Below are 19,664 nucleotides of genomic sequence, written 5' to 3'. Positions count from 1 at the left end.
GCCCAGACCGTGCAGAGTAGTAGGATATTAAATTCATTTCATTTATAATTTCTAGCGATGTGTCCATGAAGGTTCCCACCCCCTTATTAGTCTGTTTTATCTATTTCATCAAATATACCTGATACGATAACTACCGACAATTACAGACAGGTACGGGTCTTTATGTTGTTATATTTTACCTATGGTTACATACAATATGGCGGAACGTATTCAGATTTCACATCACTGACACAGCTCTCATATGCCTATCATATTGGATATCCAGTCTATTTCGGTATCCAGACTATGGTGATACTGCTTTATATAAAATTTAGATAAAGGGCTGGTCGTTCTTGTCCGAATAGTTCAAAAAATACATATTGAAAATTTAATTCAAATTACTTTATTCTGAGCGCAGTTACAGCTATCGTTATATTTTGAATTCTTGGCATTCGATTACCTAGAGAGAGTTGAGTATAGGCTTGCCATGTAAATAAATTTATTTTATGATCAGTAGTGAAATACCGCGTTTTATCAGTGAAATAAAAGTGTTATTTCACTGGCTAGTTGTTTTTACCTAAAATGATTGTAAAATTATAAAATAAATAGAACATTTGTCGTTTTGTCGTGAATAACATATTTTATTTCATCTCTAAGCAAGAAAACGTTTATAAGTTTTCTTGCTTCTCGTTGAAATAAAATATGCACAGAGCACTCACTTGGGTGGATGTGGCGCATTATCAAATGCAATATATTATTATTATTAATCCAGAGTCAATTCAGTAAAAATTCGTGGTATTCAATTCAAAGAAAAGTAAATTTGGGTGTTTTATTAGATTTCTGGCCCTTTATTTTGCCAACTAATGAAATAATAATTTTTGTTTTTGTTTTCACTTTACCCGTCTGCCCGTAAAGTCAGATTGCCTGAAAGTTAGGGAGCAGCTGCCCCCCCCCCCTCCCGACTCGTACGCCTATGTAATATGGGGTTTATTGTCAGCTACAACGCCCATAGCCTTTCGATAGTTTTTCAGCTAAGAATTTAAAAGTTCCACTTTTTTGCACCCAAAAACGAGATTGTCCCATAGACGCCATGCAGAATAATGACAACCTTGTTTCAAGGCCTACTGTAACATTTTGGTCGAGGTAGGATTGACCTATCTGTTTTAACAAGAACGACCAGCTATTTCTCTAAATCCGGTATGATGCACCTTTAACAACAGATTGACCTGATGTTTGAAGAGGGGAACTTTTTTTTTTTACCGAGTTAAACTCTTATCGTGAAATACCCAGTCGGGTGTGGCCATTATGTGTCGTTTTGTGACGTGGATTTAACTAATGCCATGTAGTTGAACATATTGTGACGAGGAAACACGACATGTAGCAGGAAGGTATGTACATAATTAACTTTTAAATCTCGTTTATCTTCCAGTTCTCTTAGCATGCGCGCGCTGTATCGTAAGAAATAGGGTCGCCTGTCCAACCTCGTGGGTTTTCTCCGGGCTTTCTTTATCTACAGAGGTTAATCTTGCAGTGGCATTTTAGCGATTGAGAAACACATTCAGGGACCACAAATTTTATGGGAAACAATCACGATACGAGAATACTTGTCGAAACGTCGTGCTTATAGAATAAACTAGTGATTGTTTACCATTAAACCTGTGTTCTGTTAATTAACAAGGCTGGAAGAATTCGGGCGAATTTACCATTAACCAGATTGATGGCTGAGACTTTACGTTGAATTATCTTGAGTGCCAGGACTTATTGCACAAATTGCATTCTCTTCTATTCAGAGGATTGACCACCTATCAATTTGATGGGCGTTTGCTTATAACAATAAAACTGGTTTAAATTTCCTCTACGCCCCAAAATATTTTAGTTATTTTTATTCGAGATTTAAGATTTTTTCTTTTCTTGTTCTATGGGAAACAATCATTGGTTTTAATTCTAAAACAGGACGTGTCGACAAGTATTTTTTTTTTAATGGCAGAGTTAGGGTTGAAGTGCCCCCAATTTTCATACACATGACAGTGTCCGGGTTGGAGTGCCCTTAAGTATTCGTATACATGACAGTACCCTCGATTTACTATTACCTGATGAAAAACACCCTTTAATGGCGATCAGCATGGCTGTATCTAAGCGTCATTTGAAGAATTTAGAATTCCCTTGAAAACGATATTAAGTTAAATCTCTAAAGCGAATATCAGTCTAAACATCGTTCAATTCCGTTCAATTGGAGCTTTACAACAACGCACTCAATTTTAGGGGCTAAATGTATTTTAATATGACCACTTTGATAACATTTCGAATTGTATTAATTTAAAAAATAAATTAACGATTTTAGGACTTTCCAACTTGAAAGTACAAATTTGATTTGAAAAGATCAAAAAAGTACAAAATAGGCGTGATAAGACAAAAAAGGAAATACATATTTGAAGAGTCCAGGGGAAGAACTATCTGAAGTCACTTTTTCACCGAACCCCAGTTAATGGCGCAATCTGGTAACAAATTGTATAAGCTTTCTGTGGAACATGGTAAAAACGATCCGAGTCACATCGAACAAAGCCCTTCTGAAATGCCCCCCCCCCCCTCCCGGACAAATACAAGCCCATCGTTCCCTTTATTTGACCTTAATTTGGCTGAAAAGTGGAAGTCAGTTGTTGTACAGGTAATTATGATTCGTATTAAACATCATTTTGAAGTTGTAATTAAACACACTCCTTGTTCTGTTCGCGTCAAGCATTTTCGTCCAAAAGTCTGTTTTGTCTTTTATGCGAAAAGACAAAAAATGTGACTTAGATTGTTCTTCGCCTTGACTCTTCATTTTTGTGAAGATCGTATCCTTTTTCGTTATCAACAAAATATTGAAATGAGATTATGGAAATAACTACTTTGAATATGTACACGACACAAATTTGATCAAAAACTGGACAGAATGAACGTTTTTGTCAACCCTCATTTACGCGCCACGGTATATGTTTGAAATCAGTGATGAAGCATTGACAACCAGGATCTAAACATGTTAAAAACCCCAGAGGGGGTACAAAAACTACAATGAAAATAAAATACCACTTTGGCGATCAATAGTTTTAATTTATTGGATGTAATAAATGTTAGTTTTGCACATCAAATGATGATACAAGTTTAAAATGAAGCAATAGTTACAGGAGTTGAAATGTTATTCGTGTAAAATTGGTAACAGCTTAATTATTTTCACATAATTTGTTATGTTTTACAAATTAAAAGAAACTACTCAACCAAATAAAATATAACTTTTACGATGAATAATTTTAATTTATTAGACACGCAAGCTAAAATATGAACTTTTTTCTGATTTCCTATTTCTAATTTTATTTTTCATATTTATGCTTGTTTTTTTTAAAAAATTATTTTGAATTTTGAAAAATAATTTGAAATTTGAAAAATAATTTGAAATTTGAAAAATAATTTGAAATTTGAAAAATAATTTGAAATTTGAAAAATAATTTTGGTTTTTGAATAATTTTGATTTTTGGAAAATAATTTTGATTTTTGGAAAATAATTTTGAATTTTGATAAATAAATTTTGAATTTTGAAAAAAAATAGTTATGAATTTTGAAGAGTAATTCGAATCGATAATTCTTAATTCGAATCGATAATTTGTTAATTTAATCAATAATTCTTAATTTGAATTAATAATCCTTAAATCGAATTAATAATCCTTAATTCGAATTAATAATCCTTAATTCGAATTAATAATCCTTAATTTGAATTAATAATCCTTAATTTGAATTAATAATCCTTAATTTGAATTAATAATCCTTAATTCGAATTAATAATCCTTAATTCGAATTATTAATTCTCAATTTAAATTAAAAATTCTTAATTTGAATTAAAAATTCTTAATTTGAATTAATAATTCTTAATTTGAATTAATAATTCTTAATTTGAATTAATAATTCTTAATTTGAATTAATAATTCTTAATTTGAATTAATAATTCTTAATTTGAATTAATAATTCTTAATTTGAATTAATAATTCAAATTCTAATTTCTCTCTCTCTCCCCTTCTCTCTCTTTCTCTCTCTCTTGAGAACAAAAGCGGTGTGTAACAGGGTGATTCAGTTTATCCATATATATTTTTGCTTAACTTTTAAGAAAACTGATGCATATTGTCACTTATCTTATGAAATGTTTTTTTAAAATTATTTTTGCTTTACTTTTACGAAAACTGGTGCAAATTGGGTTTATTCCCACGAAGCGCAGTTATTGACTGTAACGGATTAAACGAAGTCGTTTTGGACGACTTCGTGGGAATCCAGAGCCTAGGGATTAAAAACGTAACAATAGTGTTATAGATTGTTATGATCAGAATTTACACTTTCATAATCCCCAATGTAACTAATTAACCGACATTTTAGCATCATTTTTGGCATAAGAAATAAAAACATAACTACACTATAACAAAGATTAATTTAATTTCGCCAAATAAGACACCCTGTCTAAATAATCGACTAAAGTCAATTTCTCTTCCTCGTGTCTTCCATTTAATTCCTGGAGCTGGCTTTGGATTTGAGCATATTTATATCTCTTCCTTGGTGGTTTCTGTCCCCCAGCATAATGAACGATTCTAATCTCATTAATATTTTGTTCTTGTTGTAAAAATGTGATCATTTCAAAAACATTCGGATGTTGATTCGCGCATGCCATCCTTCCAGAGTGTTGTTGGTTCTGTGCTCCTCTGTGTCGTAGTAGTCCCACTGATGAGTTGCAAATTAACCCTCGAACCATTGATTTGTTATGTAGTCGGCCAATTTTTTTACTTTTGGATTGGCTGGCATTTCTGCTAAAATGTAAAGGTAGACATCTTCAACCTGCAAGTAAAATATGCTTGGTAAATAAATTTGATAACAAATACCAATGTGGTGACCACAGTGGTCAAAACGTTCCACGTCTACTCCAATAAGAGAAGTCGAAGGCCAATACAACAAGACATAATATAATATACCTACCCTTTCTACTGGTACCATCGGTAAAGCTGCAAACCTCCATACCACCTTCTGTATTTCTTCATCTTCTCTATATTGCACTTGTAGACCTACATTCTGTGTTCGTCTCCAAATTGGGGGGTTGGATGGCCGAATGGTTAGCACGTGCGTGCTGTATCATAAGGCCTATCATTGAGTCAACTGGCGTGGTTTCGAATCCCCGGTTGTACGTGACAAGGAGTAGGGTCGCCTGTCCAACCTTGTGGGTTTTCTCCGGGTCCTCCGGTTTCCCCCCACTGCTAAAGACCCCTGCACGCAACCGAGTTGTTGAAATAAAATTGAACCATATGTTAGTCTCGAAATGACCTAGTTTGTGTCGAGTGGACGTTAAACCCCATCGCTCTCTCGTCTCCAAATTAAGATTCATATTGAATACTTGGATAATTTGATGATTTTAATCATTAGTTGCCAATTGGTGAATAAAATTCAGAGTAAACATAAATTCATAAATTCTTTAACACCGTTAATTGGGTCCTAATAGCAACATGCCTCTCTTCAAACGAAAGGCGACAAGTCGATATTTGCGCCTTCGTGGGAAGGATTAATTTTGGTCACGCTCTGTAACTGCGCCTTCGCGGAAATACACCGCAAATTGTCTCCAATCTTTAGAACTGGATTTGTTTTCTTGATTCCCTTAGACATCCTATGTTTGTTAAATGAAAAGGAATAGTGATTGTTAATTTGTGATAAAATTGTCTGATTTTTATAAGAATATAGAGACTTGTTCACTGGGTCACCGTGCTCTCGAGAGAACAAAATTCTCAAGCGATTATACAACATGATATCCTATATTATTCTACTAGTTTAACGGATAAACAACACCGCTTGCATCCTTTTAAATCAATCTGAAGTAGTATAAAAAAAACCCAATTAACTGACGAAAGCTGACGTTAATAGGAAAGTATCTGGGTTCTCTTCATGTGTTATAAAGTAAACAAGGGCGTTATTGTGTTGTATTAATTGAAAAGAGGATTGAAAGATTTGTGAAATGAAATGGGGTTTAAACGTCCTACTGTTCTGCTCCGAACTTGGCTAATGAAGACGGGCATACGCCATACAGTTTGCTATGAGGGAAATTTTGCCCGGACAGCGGCACTACGGCCTACTGTTATATCGAACTCAACTGTCAAGGGATCTTTTTTGAATTTTGAAAAATAGTTTTGGTTTTTGAATTTTTAAAAAATAATTTTGATTTTTGAAAAATAATTTTGATTTTGATAAATAATTTTGATTTTGATAAATAATTTTGATTTGGATAAATAAATTTTGAATTTTGAAAAATAATTTTGAATTTGAAAAAAAATAGTTATGAATTTTGAAGAGTAATTCGAATCGGTAATTCTTAATTCGAATCGGTAATTCTTAATTCGAATCGGTAATTCTTAATTCGAATCGATAATTTGTTAATTTGAATCAATAAATCTTAATTCGAATTAATAATCCTTAATTCCAATTATTAATTCTCCATTTAAATTAATAACTCTCAATTTGAATTAATAATTCTTAATTTGAATTAATAATTCTTAATTTGAATTAATAATTCTTAATTTGAATTAATAATTCTTAATTTGAATTAATAATTCTTAATTTGAATTAATAATTTTTAATTTGAACTAATAATTGATCTAATAATTTTTAATTTTAATTTATAATTCTAAATTTTAATTGGTAATTCTAATTAATTTCTCTCTCTCCTCCCTCTCTCTCCCTCCTCCTCTCTCTCTTTCTCTCTCTCTCTCCCTCTCTTGAGAACAAAAGCGGTGTGTAACAGGGTGGTTCAGTTTCTCCATATATATGTTTGCTTTACTTTTAAGAAAACTGATGCATATTGTCACTAATCTTAAGAATGGTTTTTCTTAAAATTATTTTTGCTTTACTTTTACGAAAACTGGTGCAAATTTTCTCCAATCATTAGAAGGATTATTTTATATAATTGTTTTTTTTTAATAACACCCCGGAAAGGGCAGACAGTGGACAGGCAAAACAAGGCGCAAAACTAGATTTGTTTTCTTGATTCCCTTAGACATCTTATGTTTTTTAAATGAAAAGGAATAGTGACTGTTAATTTGTGATATAATTGTCTGATTTTTATAAGAATATAGAGACTTGCTCACGGGGTCACTGTGCTCTCGAGAGAACAAAATTCTCAAGCGATTAGACAACATGATGTCCTATATTAATAACAATTAATTAAAATACTAAACATCGGATGGAAACATTAGATTAGAATTCTAGAATAGTTGTTTACCAAATCAGAGTTTTAGCGTGTTTGTTTTTATATTAAAATCATGATTATGTCTCAACCCTTTTACTGGCCTCGCCAGCTCAAATTATACAGTTTATCATTCTACTAGTCTCGCTAGCTCAAATTATACAGTTTATTATTGTACTAGTCTAGCGGATAAACAACCCCGCTTGCATCCTTTTAAATCAGTCTAAAGTAGTAAAAAAAAGACGATTACTTGATGAAAGCTGACGCTAAGAAGAAAGTAAGAAAGCACCCCCAGTAAAAATTTTCTAAAAGCCACGACACCATCCAAATGTATAAATAACGAATTACACCAACCATATATTTATCGTTGATGTTATACATACGTATACAATTCACACACCGTCTTCTTTATATTGTATATTATTATTGGCCGGCTTGTTTAACAAGGACGTTACTCAAATATTTATTTTATATTTACACACGTGACGGCATTAAAAGGTCTGACTATTTATTTTATTCGTGCAAAGCAGTGACGTGTTACAATAGTTAAGCAGGAATAGAAGATGTTAATACAACCGTCTTAAAGCTAGGTTCCCACTATCACGATTTTTTTTTTCTTTTGGCGGGAGGGGGTGGGGGGGGGGTCCTATACGTCGTCTGTAACCCAAAATCTTTTCGTGCTTATCAGGTCCAGCCCCCCCCCCCCTCCAACGCCTATGACCATACCTGACTCAGTGATCAGTGTAATAAACCATTGCTGGGACTAACATATGGTTCAACTTTATTTCAGCGTTTTCTACCCCAGATGGAAAAACACGCGGCAACCACTTGCTCAAAATCAAGTATGCGATTCACTATGAGATACGCAAACTAGTAAACATGTAACTAATAAATTATGAATATTCATCAAAACCCTTTTCTTCGATTCTACAAAAATCGCTATGCAAGGACGTACAAAATGTTGCGCTAACTTTTGGGATTTAAAGGTGAAGAAATTATGGTTGTGTCATTCAGATATAATGTATGTTGTTGTTGGTGCTGGTGAGGTCCTGAGATCCCGGTGTTTGCCGGCGTAGTGTCCCCTTGTCAGTGATGCTTGGACAGACGGCATGGTAAGGAAAAACGTTACAGGCTCGTAGCTAGCGGGGGGGGGGGGCAGCGGGGGGGGGGGGGGACAGCCCAACCAATGTCACTCGGTTTTGTGGGGCGCTCATACTGATATGGGCACGTCGGCAGTTGGCTTCGCGTTGCGTCAAATGGAAAGGGCAATAGCTATGGGCCTGACATATAGTCATTCATATGAAAACCGTAAAAGGAAATTCGAGTATTGAAATTCGCATGTTTTAGCGCCACTGTCATGGCAAAATTTCTAGCATAGTCAGGGCACACATGTGTTCATTAGTGTTAAAATGGCCTCGGAGAACAAGTCACCGGACCACATTTTGGCTGACGTATTTCATTCAAACGGTCGTAATCATAGCACACTACATGGCGTACACCAGTCTTCATTAGCCCAGATTGAACAGAATAGTAGGACGTTAAAACCCAATTTTATTTCATTTGTTTGTATTGTTTTATGTTACAGCTTATTTGATTGGTGAAAAGGTGAAAGTTTTATGTTACAACGTATTTGATTGGTGTAAAGGTAACGGTAAAAAGAATCCCAATGGAGCGTTTTCTACGCAAAAAGTCATCATGGTTTCTCTTGTGTGGCGTGTAAGTTACAACGTCATTTGCATTTTTTTTCGGGTAGATTTTACTCCGTGCGCTCATGTTTTTTTTTATCTGCTATGAATGTTGCAAGTTATCAGACGAACATCATTTAGCCGCCATAGTTAAGTTAGTCTAAAATTAGTCTCTATCATCCAGAAAAATATACTACGAATATTAGTCTGGATGCGTTGTCAACATTTGAGAAAAATTGGCTAGATAAGTCTATTACATTGTCATAAACAACGTCTAAGGGAGGTAACTCCTTTTAAAACAAGATGTTTACGCCCATGAAATTAATTTAAGAATGTCATTTCAAAAAATCCATTAATTGATTGCATGCAAGTTCAATATCTAACACTCTTAATTTTTTATTGTAAAATGTCTCTCTTCATGGGCCATATCTATGCTTTGAAAGTTAATCCTAATTCGTCGTCACGATTCATGTTTGTTTATATTAATACAAGAATTATGGTATTTGGACACAGATCACCAAATATTCCTACGCCAAAGCTATTTTTAGTCTTCCTCTCCCTTTTCCTTTTTCCCCCTTTTGCATGGCGATTTTTGTTGACATTTTGGTGTAGAATTGAGGAAAAGGGTTTGAAAATACATTTTCTGCCAGGTTTTGGTGAATATTCATAATTTTGATGCGGAAGGATACAACAGTTGAGAGGTTGGTTACGTTGAAATGTAGGGCCTGAAATTGCATGTTTACTTGTCTCTACTTCCAGCTTGTGTATCTCAAGTTTTTCATGAAGAACCTCATACGTGCTTTTGGGCAAGTGGTTGCCACATGTTGCTCCATCTGTGGTAGAAAGCGTTCTACCCAACGAAAATTTGGGAAAAAGTTAGAGCCGGTCTAAGATACGAGAATTAACATTGGAGTCAATGGGGAAATCTTTAGTGATCCGTGTACTGTCTGTGTGTGATAAGGCTGTCACTGATATGCCTTAGTTTTGAAAATATGAAGATTAAATTCTCAGAAAATATGAATAAAATAGTTTGGCTACAGAAAAACTAAAAAAAGTTAATTAAAAAAAAAAAATCAAAGTTTTGAAGAAAAATTGTGATTTTACTGCAAATTTCTCAATTTTCAATTTTTATTGAATTTTTAACAGTAAGTAAAATATTCTAATGCCCAATGTTGGCTTATTCAGTCTCAGAAAGCACAGATAAAGTGAACAGTATTGAAATTTCACCAAATTTTGTCTAAAAATCAGGAATATTCACAAAAAATCTTGAGATTCCACCCAATTGGATGTAGAAATTAATATTTTCATGACTACTAAAATGAGTCAAAATGTCTAAAAATGCCCATATTTTCTTTGCTAATATAACTTAGATGGGATCTACATGTTTGTCAGGTTTAGAAATAGCTCCAGCTTTCCTACAGAAAATTTAAAATTGGTAACACTGAGTTAATAATGTACAGCAGATGGGTTTGTACAAAATGTTCAAAACAGGGGTTGGCTCAATTTTGCCACTATTTTACCCAGAATAAGCATTTTTTTCTCCTTTGAAACATTAAATTCTTGCATTTCCTTCATGTAGGAAGCAATATCCCAGCCTTTCTAGACATTTTTTACTCCATCATTCTGTTTAGAGAGGCAATAAATGCCCCAACCTACCCTTTTCTATTAATGTGTTTTGAGGGATTTAAATGCACCTGTGTTGACATGTAAATGATCTTAATTGGAATTTGTGGTTGAATTACCGCTAAGAATGTTATTTTTCACCCAAAAATATTTTTTTTGTGCATTTCAAGAATTTCTAACCCTTATTTGTTCAGAGTCAAACGTAGAACCCTGAGGCATTTCAGGCCAATGAGACCAGACCCAGATATAAAACTGGTGTAGATGTGTAAATGTCAGTTTAATGTTCAATATTTTCTTATCAAAATCCAGCATTTGTGGTGTTTGCTGCATTTATGTTGCCTATAAAACAATAAAATGTTAATTTTTCTCCTTTTCAGGCCTCTTTTTATGTTGTCAAGTCTGTCATGACTACTTTTTTGACTTCATTTTTCAGGAAATTAATGTAAAGTTCCAGACATCTTGCTTCAGCACAAGGATTGCAATACAAATTTGTAACATGCCTCTGAAGTTTGAGATGTTGGAAACATTGAAATATTCCCAAATTTGTGAAAATTGTGTATTCTGTGACCCTTCTGTTAGAGAGGGGTGATCATAGACCAAATATGGCATTTTTTTCATTCATCAAGGCCTATTTTTAACCATAATTCATATTTATTGCACCTATTTTAGTTTATATGTTAGCCAGGGATGGTAAAACATAGCTGTTAGACAGATTCCTTTGGTAATGTAAGTTCTGCAACCATAGATTAGATTAATTCAATCAGTGGCATGTTCAGGGGGTAGGCATACATGTTTCAGTATAGATCTCTAATATTACAATCATTGCAACTGGTTTGCATTTTTTCTGTTTGCATATTGTCCACAGATTCTAAAAATATATTTCTTGTCCGTCCGGATATTTAAAAAAGTGGAAAATTATTGGTATTTTGAGAGATGCTACATGTAAATTTTGTACATTTTTCATCACATGGCAGTAAAAAATTATATTTTTGAAAAAAATTCCAAATTATGAGTGTTTTGTATGTAGTTTCTTTGTTACTTGTCTAATTTTTTCACAGAACTCAGATACTGCCTTTAATAAGAAAGATTTTTAAATTTTAGCACAAAATGCCTATGGACCTGAGATGCACCAGTGTACATAAAGCAGCATGTGTACTTAAAGGGCCATCATTTTTACAGTTATTCTTTGATTTTGAGTTTCTTTCACCGGCATGTTGCCAGAACACATGGGAAGGAAATAAAAAAGGCCTTTTGGTGATCCCTGAAGTTTCACCCCTATATAGGACACAGATCACCAAATATTCCTACGCCGTCACCCACGAAACAAGGGCCAAAGCTATTTTTAGTCTTCCTCTCCCCTTTCCTTTTTCCCCCCTTTTGCATGGCGATTTTTGTTGACTTTTTGGTGTAGAATTGAGGAAAAGGGTTTGAAAATACATTTTCTGCCAGGTTTTGGTGAATATTCATAATTTTGATGCGGAAGGATACAAGAGTTGAGAGGTTGGCTACGTTGAAATGTAGGGCCTGAAATTGCATGTTTACTTGTCTCTACTTCCAGCTTGTGTATCTCAAGTTTTTCATGAAGAACCTCATACGTGCTTTTGGGCAAGTGGTTGCCACATGTTGCTCCATCTGTGGTAGAAAGCGTTCTACCCAACGAAAATTTGGGAAAAAGTAAGAGCCGGTCTAAGATACGAGAATTAACATTGGAGTCAATGGGGAAATCTTTAGTGATCTGTGTCCATTTATTGTTGGGGCGCAACTCTTACTTGGCTAAAGAGACTGGATAATCAACCACATTAAAAACCAAACTCCCGGTTACGAATGGGCAATGGACTTTACGTCAAATATTGACAACCTTCCCAGACCCTCCGTAGACTAGTCTAAAATTACAAGTAGCCGTAGTAAAATAACAATGGAGAACGTCGGTGTTTGTGCTACGCCACGTGTCTTTTCTTTTGGAAAAACCCATTTGATGTCATTCCAGATATCGTCTGATATTGTGATCACTTTATCGATCTGATTTTTTTATTGGGGGGGGGGGGGGGAGGGACGGGATTTGTTGGGGTAGTTTGGCTAGTGAAAAGGGGGACCCCTATAAGTTTATAATCCATGTGTAAATATATAGTTTTTATATAGTTTAAAGTATGATAATTGAACCAACTGGAGTGGGGTCGCCTGTCCAACCTCTCGTAGGTTTTTTCTGGGTCCTCCAATGAACACCAAAATTTTTAGCAACGTGAAGTTAGCTTGTGGTTCGTGGTTCGCCAATAACGACCCGCGAACTAGTTTGTAGCTCGTTATTGGCGAATTACAAACAACTAACTAGTTTGTAGTTCGTTATTCAACAGATATAGAATTAGTAAAATAATAGAGAGAGAGAGAGAGAGAGTGAGAGAGAGAGAGAGTGAGAGTGAGAGAGAGAGAGAGTGAGATAGAGTGAGAGAGAGAGAGAAAGTAGAGAGTGAGAGAGATAGAGTGAGAGAGCGAGAGAGAGAGATAGAGTGAGAGAGAGAGTGAGAGAGAGATAGAGAGAGAGTAGAGAGATAGAGTGAGAGAGAGAGATAGAGTGAGAGAGAGAGATAGAGTGAGAGAGAGATAGAGAGAGAGTGAGAGAGAGTGAGATAGAGTGAGAGAGAGAGAGAGATAGAGTGAGAGAGTGAGAGAGAGATAGAGTGAGAGAGAGAGAGAGAGTGAGATAGAGAGAGATAGAGTGAGAGAGAGTGAGTGAGAGAGAGAGGGAGAGATAGAGTGAGAGAGAGAGATAGAGTGAGAGAGAGTGAGAGAGAGAGAGAGATAGAGAGAGAGTGAGAGAGAGATAGAGTGAGAGAGAGTGAGATAGAGAGGGAGAGAGAGAGGGAGGGAGAATGAGAGAGAGATAGAGTGAGAGAGAGATAGAGAGAGAGTAGAGAGTGAGAGAGATAGAGTGAGAGAGTGAGAGAGAGAGATAGAGTGAGAGAGAGATAGAGAGAGAGTAGAGAGTGAGAGAGATAGAGTGAGAGAGTGAGAGAGAGAGATAGAGTGAGAGAGAGAGATAGAGTGAGAGAGAGAGAGTGAGATAGAGTGAGAGAGAGATAGAGTGAGAGAGAGTGAGATAGAGTGAGAGAGAGAGAGAGGGAGAGAGATAGAGTGAGAGAGAGAGATAGAGGGAGAGAGAGAGAGAGAGAGAGATAGAGTGAGAGAGAGAGGGGGTTTAACCGCCACTCGACATAAACTCGGCCATTTCGGGACTAAGATATGGTTCAATTCTATATCAGTGATTCGCTTGCGCTATGGAATAATAAATAATTGGTTCCTCTGGAATATGCTAAAAGCTTCAAAAGTTCCTTGGGGTCCGTCCTAATAATTTTGATGTCTGCAAGGGTTTTACTCCATAGAGGTAGCCACGGTGGTTTAATGAGTAGGGTGCTGTCGAGGGTTTCACTCCATAGAGTTAGCCATAGTGGTTTAGTGACTAAAACGCTGTCTCACTAAGCCTACTGGTGTAGGGGTTCGATCCCGTGTTGGCAGAGAAGGTTCCTCGAAATTGTCCTGTTTGGTTTCTCATTTTCATGGGTGTAAGGAGAGGGGTCTAGCAAGCAACAGCGTCTATTCATTCGGATGGAAGAGAAAGACCAAGGTCCCGTAGTCACGTTGGTGAGTACGTAAAAGAGAGAGAGAGAGAGAGAGAGAGAGAGAGATGTATTTAACGTCCCTTGACACAAACTAGGTCATTTCGTTACTACCATATTGTTTAATTTTATTTCAATAATTCGCTTGCGCGTAGGGATCTTTATTAATAGTGGGAGGAAACCGAAAGACCCTGGGAAAACCCACGAGGTTTGACAGGCGACATTCGGCCGTCCAACCCCCTTGTGAGTACGTACAAGAACCCCTGACAAGTAAAATGTCGTGCATAGCGTAAGCCCGTCTTCGTTAGTTATGTCATTAAGAAAGGTAGGATGTTATAACCCATTTCATTCCTCGCTCTAGACCACTAAGGAGTGGCAAGGGATAGATAAGTAAAAGCAAAATGGGTTCCAAATCGTAAAATAGTTTCGGGAGGTTCATTCCCTCGATCCTTTTAAGATTTACGGTCGTTTGGTTTGGCCCTTCCTGCAGCGGAATCCCCAGTAGCTACCATCATGTTAATATCAGAGTACGTAGAACCGTTTTACCCTGGCACTGAAATATGTCTACAGGCGGTGTTGGTTTGTAAACTGTCTACTGTACAAGGGGGGGGGGGATGTTGTTAACTATCTACAGGCGGTGTGAGTTTGTTAACTGTCTACAAGAGGTGTGGGTTTGATAACTGTCTACAGTCGGCGTGAGTTTGTAAACTGTCTACAGGCGGTGTGGGTTTGTAAATTGTCTACTATAGAGGGGGGGGGGGGTTGTTAACTGTCCACAGGCGGTGTGGGTTTGATAACTGTCTACTGGCGGTGTGGGTTTGTAAACTGTCTACACCCGGTTTGGGTTTGTAAACTGTCTACTTTACGGGGGGGGGGGGGTGTTAACTGTCTACATGCGGTGTGGGTTTGTTAACTGTCGACAGGCGGTGTGGGTTTGTTAACTGTCGACAGGCGGTGTGGGTTTGTAACATTTTGAAACTTTAATTGTTGAACGCCGTACTTTAATAACCGGGCCAATGAAGACCGGGAAAGGTCACCCTTCAAAAGTTTGTTTGTCAACGATTTGTATATTCTCTTTTCAGGCTGGTGATTTCTGTAGTTGCCATACGATATCGATCTAAACTACAGTGTTGCACGTGTACAAACTCACCTTGCGCACCAACAAACGCAACCCCCTCACGACCAAAAGTACCTTCCGCGCAAAAAAACGCACTTTCCGCACGAACAAACACACCTTCCGCGCGAACAACCGAACGGTGTACCACGCGGAGAAATAACGTTGCATTTTTAAAGGTGCATAAATGTGGGAGCACCACAATGTCCAACATTTTACACAGGTTTGCACTACGATACAATCTTAACGTTATCCTTCCCAATAAGAACGAGACAACCCAGTTCTGGGTTCTTGGTGGACTGGATAACAAGATCAACGAAAGAATTATCCCAGTGTCTCCAGGAAAAAATTATAATATACTAGCCGTAGAAACATTTTTTGATAAACGCATGTTTCAAACGCTTATTCCTAATGATCCCTTCATCCTGGGTATTTTGCGTGAACCCGTTGAACGACAGGCGTCTTATGTGTTTTACAACAAAAACATACGAATAAAATTGGAAAAAAAGATGAAAACAGACCCTTACATCTTCCGTTCTTATCCTAGCAGTGCTCCACATATGTTACGAGATTACAATTTTTATGGAAGCAGGTTGGGCATCGACAAATTTATTGAAAAAATGGACAACGAATTCGACATGATTATGCTGACAGAATATTTCGACGAATCGTTGATCTTGTTAAAACGGAAGTTGTGTTGGACTTTCAAAGACATTGTGTATATGACAGTAAATAAGAACTTTAAAAATAAGGGATATGCTGTAAGTCCTGCTGACCGAGAAAAAGTATTAAATACATATAAAAATGATTCCATGTTTTACGAACATTTTAAGGGTAATTTTTTTGGTGAAATGGGTAAAAATGGTGTCGGATTTTTACACGAATTACATCAATTTAAACTGGTTCTTAAACTTGTTAGAGATTATTGTACATTTGTGAAAAAGGGAGATAAGTCACTTGTTATTCCTAAATCCTCGTGGAACGAACGTTTTCTTGTAGACCCTAATGAGTGCCGTCTTATGCAGTTAATAGAATTCCCCCTTGTTCGATTGCTACAGAAACGCCAGTGGCAATTATACGCTGATTCTTCACAAAAATAGTATTGACCATCATTATATCACTGAAATACTTTAAGAAGCATCATGTAAGATTTAGATAAAGAGCTCCCAGTTCTCTCTATAATAATTATATTAAAGATACATTATGTAAAGATTTATATAAAGAGCTGCGAGTTCCCGCTATAATAGTTCTATTACATATGGATAAAGAGCTGACCATTCTTGCTTTAATAATTTAAAAAGCATAATGTAAAATTTAGATAAAGAGCTGGACGTTCTTTCTATAATAGTTCAAAAATAGATAATGAAAATGAATGTACTGAAAACTTCATTCACATTTCTTTGTTCTAGGCGAAGTTATGAGTATCGATTATCGATTTTATCGTTAGTTTCGTACGCACGTGTTTTCAAATCCATTTTGTCGCTAGTTTCTTTCGCATGGGTGTTCATATCCATTTTATCGCTAGTTTCTTACGCACGGGTGTTCTGATCCATTTTATCGTTAGTGTCTTACGCACGGGTGTTCTGATCCATTTTATCGCTAGTTTCTTACGCACGGGTGTTCTAATCCATTTTATCACTGGTTTCTTACGCACGGGTGTTCTAATCCATTTTATCGCTGGTTTCTTACGCACGGGTGTTCTAATCCATTTTATCGCTAGTTTCTTACGCACAGGTGTTCTGATCCATTTAAATATCAGCCATCCGATGTTCTAGAGAGTTAATTATACGCTTGGCGTGTGAAAAATGTCTAAATAATAATTTATGTAACATTTGAAGCCACAATAAAGACCTGCAATAGGCAGATGGAGCTCTGGCATAGAGCACCTTCCATTAGTAAACAATATCTGGGGCCTGTTTCACGAAAATCCAAATTTTAGTAATTTTATTGGATAATATTAGATGGATTTTAGTGCTTAGCCAATCAAAATTGAAGTATCTACTAAAATTTGGATTTTATCTTTAGTTAAGATTTCGAGAAACAGGTCCCTGGATTTAAAAGTGAACAATATCAGTATAACAGTGTATATTTTTTCAATTCGTGAGGAGTGATATTTTGTTTTTATAACATTGTGCAGGGTCTTGTTATTGTTTTTAATAATGTTATTTTATTATCGTTTTAATACTTGGTAACTGTTATTGAGTGTTTTTATATTATTATACACGTTCTTGTTCATATAACTGTTTCAATATTAGGTAAATCGCGCACTGTATCTTAAGGTCTGTCATTGAGTCAACTTGTGTGGTTGTGATTTTCGGCTGTACGTGACAAGAAGTAGGGTTGCCTGTCCAACCTCGTGGGTTTTCTACGGGTCCTCCCACTGCTAAAGACCCCTTCCCGCTAGCGAACTATTGAAATAAAATTAAAGCATGTGTTAGTCCCGAAATGACCTGGTTTTTGTCGGGTTGACGTTAAACTCTCTCTCTCTCTCTCTCTCTCTCTCTCTCTCATATTAGGCAGTTGTTGTTATTGGTTTTCGTACAGGGTATTGTTTGTACTGTTTTATTACTTTATTACTAAACGTTATCAATTGTATTTTTACTTTTTTATTATGTAACACATAAATAATAATAATAATAATAATAATAATAATAATAATAATATTAATAATAATAATAATGGGGTATTCAAATTATTTGGTTGTTTATTTATTTATTATCTCATATTAGGCAGTTGTTGTTATTGGTTTTCGTACAGGGTATTGTTTGTACTGTTTTATTACTTTATTACTAAACGTTATCAATTGTATTTTTACTTTTCTATTATGTAACACATAAATAATAATAATAATAATAATAATAATGGGGTATTCAAATTATTTGGTTTTTTATTTATTTATTATTTAAATGGGGGGTTGAAAGACCACAAAAATATTCTTTAACTGTCATGAACCGCCGAAGCAGGGTTGGATTTATATGATGAGAGGCCTAGGCTATCTCAACCCACCATCCGAAGATGGGGGATCACGGTGGCTAAGTGGGTAAGACGCTGGCTCGCTAGCCTGGAGGTCGGGTGTTCGATCCCTGCATTGGCCGAGAAAGTTCATCCAGATTTTCCGGCGTGGTTTCCCCTTGTCAGTGATGCAGGACGGAGGGCCTGGCAAGGACAGCTGTCTAGTCATTCGGATGAGACGAAAAACCGAGGTCCCGTATACACATTGGCGTGCACGTAAAAGATCCCTTGGCAGTTGGAATTCGATATAAGAGTAGGCCGTAGCGCCGCTGCCCGGGCAAAATTTCCCTCATAGCACACTGTATGGCGTCTTCATTAGCCCAGGTTGGGAGCAGAACAGTAGGACGTTAAACCCCATTTCATTTCGTTTATTATACGATATGGATAGAAGTAACGCACGGGTGTAGCTGGATTATCGGTCATTATTAAAAGCGTTCTTTTTATCTAGAAATCTGAAATTTCCCCTGATCAGTGGTGCAGAACGGAGGGCGTGCACGTAAAAGTTGTTGTGTGAAACTGTGAGAGGATATCTGACAATTCATACAAAGAATTGACTGTCACTAGGTAAGAGAACACGAAAGACAAATAGAAAAAGTCTGTGCATTACCATGTTTTTATTAAGTATAGAATGAATAAACAGAGGGGAATGTACGGACTATTTCTATTTTCTCGTTTTCTCTTATCTAATGACATTCAATTACTTTATTGAATTGTCAGATATCCTCTTACAGTCTCATATAACAACTTTTGGTATTCGAAGGAATTATTAGTGAGCAGAAATTCGCCTGTGTATCTGTTATCACTCGTCACTTCAGTCAGTTATATAGAGGGATAACTCGTGTTTCCTCACTTCGGACATTACGCTCTATCGTAGCAATGATCTCCGAGTTAAAATTATATTTGGAACGTGTTTAACCAGTTCTATCACATATGTGATAATGACTGACACCAATATTGTCCTTTAAGTGTGTGAGACTGTATCAACCATTTTTTATAACGGTATATTGCAGCCTTTGTGAAGTTTGCTGTGGAATCCAAAAATAGTTCTAACCACTAAAGAACAAGATGCATCCCATATTAAGAAAAAGAATCCTGCTGCTGTACAATAGTCGTTATGGGTAAAGGGGGGTAACTCCACTTTGCTAGTAGGGTTGCGTTACCCTTTAATCTAGTAAGTTCATAGGGACCGCACTACACGCTAAACAAAACCGACAAAAGACAAACCTTGGGTTTTTTGCCTCCAACTTCAGTACTTCATAGTTCAATGATACGAAAAGTGAGTTCATCCAAACTCTGCAATCACATACTACAATATCTTGTACATATGTAACAATATTTCCAGGATTATAGGATCTTCTCTGTGCTTCACAATGGCTGGAGACCACACTCTACCTCGTATTAGT

The 19,664-nt window shown here is 36.1% G+C and overlaps 2 protein-coding genes across 2 annotated transcripts in view; both read left to right on the top strand.

Annotated features, from left to right (window-relative positions):
- Positions 1 to 19,664, top strand: part of LOC126825693 (galactose-3-O-sulfotransferase 2) — a 95,144-nt gene that overhangs the window by 49,395 nt on the left and 26,085 nt on the right. The window lies entirely within an intron of this gene.
- Positions 1,259 to 18,127, top strand: LOC126825717 (galactose-3-O-sulfotransferase 2). The gene is made up of 3 exons (XM_050555489.1): positions 1,259 to 1,367; positions 8,802 to 8,932; positions 15,218 to 18,127. Exons 2-3 carry the CDS (start codon positions 8,883 to 8,885, stop codon positions 16,347 to 16,349), a joined length of 1,182 nt encoding a protein of 393 aa, XP_050411446.1. The 5' UTR covers positions 1,259 to 1,367; positions 8,802 to 8,882; the 3' UTR covers positions 16,350 to 18,127.

The sequence above is a fragment of the Patella vulgata genome, chromosome 1 (assembly GCF_932274485.2).
Source record: "Patella vulgata chromosome 1, xgPatVulg1.2, whole genome shotgun sequence".
Classification (NCBI taxonomy): Eukaryota; Metazoa; Mollusca; class Gastropoda; family Patellidae; genus Patella; species Patella vulgata.
Note: the sequence above shows the minus strand (reverse complement) of the source record. Positions and strands in the feature narration are given on the sequence as shown.